General features: G+C 42.8%; 1 protein-coding gene across 1 annotated transcript; it reads right to left on the bottom strand.

Moving 5' to 3' along the window:
* Positions 1–207: 207 nt before the first annotated feature.
* On the bottom strand, positions 208–1,617 carry LOC117520520 (N-acetyllactosaminide beta-1,3-N-acetylglucosaminyltransferase 2-like). The gene has a single exon (XM_034181849.1). The coding sequence runs from the start codon at positions 1,615–1,617 to the stop codon at positions 208–210; it is 1,410 nt and encodes a 469-aa protein (XP_034037740.1).
* Positions 1,618–3,509: the final 1,892 nt, after the last annotated feature.

Below are 3,509 nucleotides of genomic sequence, written 5' to 3'. Positions count from 1 at the left end.
TGTTATTCTTGGTAAGTTACCTGCAAAACTTTCACCAACCCAACATGCACAATTTAGCACTCATATTATTAGCTCTTAGTAAATCAGGCTCTGAATGCTTTAAATACATGAATACATACATGAGACATAACACAGCAAAACAGAAAGCAGCTTTGACTAAAATGATTTCCATCACATCGTTGTGAAAATCCTTCAGTCTTTTTTCTTTTAAATGAAATCAGCGGTGTGGTGCAGTCTTTGGTAACGCGCTGTCTCTTTGTCCCTCAGCCTGACGTGCCAGCACTGCTGCTGTCTCTTTTTCATATAAGCCCACAGTTTAAGGATCTCAGCAGGGTTTCGCTTGCGGACCAGTAAGATGGTGTGATATGTACATTTGTGCAGCTTCTCACCTTTTTGGAAATCAAAGGTTAAGAAGGCGGGATGAACGATGGGTGACGCGTTCAGTCTGAGCACGCACATCCCTACATAAACATCATCAATGGGGAACAGGTGAACCCGTTTAGATACGTGGTGCAGCCTTTTGGCCAGCAGGCCTGAATACACCACCCCTCCGCCACCTGCATATGAAGGAAAGACGCCCTTGTAGAACGATTCTGGGATAAAGTACTTTGAGTTGTTTTCACGGATTGGCATTGCTGCATTTATGACGTCTCCCACCATGAAGTCCCTCATGGTGTCGGTTGTGTTGGGCTTCGTTAGCTGACTGTGGAGATAATCGATCATAGCTGGGGTGTTAACAAAGACGTCATCATCTCCTTTAAAGACAAAGTGAGTCCCTTTGCAGAAACTTGAGAACCAGCTCCAGAAGAGCACATCTTTCAAGGTTAAGTTGAAGAATGTGTCCTCAAAGTCCCACTGGAGAATATCTCCATGATGGTCATTCTCCATCTGTAGTAACTCAGAATGATCCACGCCCATCTTCTGAGTGTTTTGTTTACCGAGCAGGAACACCCTGCGGATGTAAGCTCCGCCTTTTCTTCCTGTGCTGCTGTTTCTTCTCTGCCCTGCCACCCAGCCAACCTTAGCCCAGGTGTTTCGAATAGCATGCCGGTTCTTAAAGTCGTCCACTGTTGTTTTGATGGCAAAGAGAAGAAGAGGACGCCCCTTATCTTTATTTGACCCCACTCCACACATTCCACTCGGATGGATGAGGATTGGATAGTCCCTTCTGTGCATGTGGGTCAAAAATCTTCGTATCTGCTGTGGAAGATTGTCAGAATCATTAACTATGACTGAATTAGTAAACAGAGAGATTTTATTCATGAGTAGCTCGTCATCTCTATTTTTGATGAACCTCCTCCTGTTGGGATGCAGGATGGGATTGATGGAGCGGTCAATGGCAATCTGCAGCTGGTTCCAAATTGCATTTCCATGTGGCTGAAGGTCCCAGAAAGTTTTAGGGAGTGGTGCAAAACTCTCATTTTTAATAGTTCCTGGAGCCACAAAGTGAATTTGTTGTTGGAGCAGGTGGTGCACAGTACTCTCTAAGTCCCTCATAGAAGCAGATAGGTTGGTGTACAGTGCCACAGTGATGTACACAAAAAACAGCATCACAGTCATGCATGGTGTACACACACAGATTAACATGTTCCGCCAGCGACAGAAGCACCGTGCCATTTAGCTGTAGGAACACAAAGATATATTGGTTTGATAAATGTCTGCATTAATGCAAGTCTCAGAATACAACATATACAATCCCTTCCAAAGGTATTGGAACAACAGGCCAGATCATCATAGAAATAGAAAATAGCAACTTTTACATTAGACCACTCAATTTTTGGTTGAGCAACAATATTGGAACCAATAACTCCTGAAAGAAAACAATATTTGGTTTCATATGCCTTGCTTACAATACTGCATCATTCCTGTGACTACTGACGGCCAAGTGAAGCCTCATGAAGCAGTTGTTCTGAGCCCACTATAGATGTCAGACTTTTCAAAAAAGGGTTCAAAGCAAACTGAAATATATCTACTTTGAATTTTTTTTTCCTCCCAAAGAGACCACCATCTGGTGGGTTTAGAAAAACAAACAAACAAAACCTTCCCGGGGCCTCACTTGACCATCATAAGCTGTGACTCACTTACATCAACACCTTATTGGTTTCTATCGTTTTGTCTTAATCTTTTACAGCAGCTTCATTCAGTTGTTTATTTCAGGTGGTTTCTTCCTTCAGTCTGCTCTTCTTCAGAAGATGAAATTCATGCATAGCTGGTTTGAGATCCGCTGATTGAATTGACCCAGCTAGAACCTTTAGCTTTACTGTGCATCCAGAAAGTTTTCACAGCACGTATTTTTTTTTCCACATTTTGTTATAGTACTGCCTTATTCCAAGCCTTATTTTGAAGTTCTCAATGAGCATAGTGGCCTCCATCATTTGTAAATGGAAGATGTTTGGATCCAGGACTCTTCCTAGAGCTGGCCACCCATCTAAACTGAGCGATCAGGGGACAAGGGCCTTAGAGAGGTGACCAAGAACCCCATGTTCACTCTGTCAGAGCTTCAGAATTCCTCTGTGGAGAAAGGAGAACCTTCCAGAAGGACAGCCATCTCTGCAGCAATCCACCAATCAGGTCTGTATGATAGAGTGGCCAGACAGAAGACACTCCTTAGTAAAAGGCACATGACAGCCCACCGACAGTTTGCCAAAAGGCACCTGAAGGACTCTCTGGTCTGATGAGACAAAGATTGAACTCTTTGGTGTGAATTCCAGGCATCATGTTTAGAGGAAACAAGGCACCATCCCTACAGTGAAGCATGGTGGTGGCAGCATCATGCTGGGAGACTAGTCAGGATTGAGGGAAAGATGAATGCAGCAAGGTACAGAGACATCCTGGATGAAAACCTGCTCCAGAGCGCTCTTGACCTCAGATTGGGGCAACGGTTCATCTTTCAGTAGGACAGTGACCCTCAGCACAAAGCCAAAATATCAAAGGAGTGACTTCAGGACAACTCTGTGAATGTCCTTTGGTGGTCCAGCCAGAGCCCAGACCTGAATCTGATTGAAGATCTCTGGAGAGATCTGAAAATGACTGTACACCGATGATGTACAGTCATTTTGTAAACTGATGGCACTTGAGAGGTGCTGCAAAGAGGAATGGACCAAACTGCCCAAAGATAGGTGCACCAAGCTTGTGGCATCACATTCAAGAAGACTTGAGGCTGTAACTGCTGCCAAAGGTGCATTAACAAAGTATTGAGCAAAGAGTGTGAATACTTATGTACAGTTGTACATGTGATTTCTTAGTTTTTTATTTTTAATAAATTTGCAAAGATTTCAAAACAAAACTTTTTCATGTTGCCATTATGGGGTGTTGTGAGTAAAAATGAATTTACTCCATTTTGGAATAAGGCAAAATAGCAAAAAGTAAAGTGCTGTGAATACTTTTCGGATGCACCGTACGTTCTTTGTTGAGTTGTTTGTGTATTTTTGATCAGTAGGTGGGTTTTCATTACAGATTTGCTCAAAATTTAAACAATATTTTCAGAATGTCCACAAAACAAAATTGCA

The sequence above is a fragment of the Thalassophryne amazonica genome, chromosome 11 (assembly GCF_902500255.1).
Source record: "Thalassophryne amazonica chromosome 11, fThaAma1.1, whole genome shotgun sequence".
Lineage (NCBI taxonomy): Eukaryota > Metazoa > Chordata > Actinopteri > Batrachoidiformes > Batrachoididae > Thalassophryne > Thalassophryne amazonica.
Note: the sequence above shows the minus strand (reverse complement) of the source record. Positions and strands in the feature narration are given on the sequence as shown.

Coding starts and splice junctions, on each gene's coding strand:
- LOC117520520 (XM_034181849.1), bottom strand. CDS start 1,617: ATGGCACGGTGCTTCTGTCGCTGGCGGAACATGTTAATCTGTGTGTGT.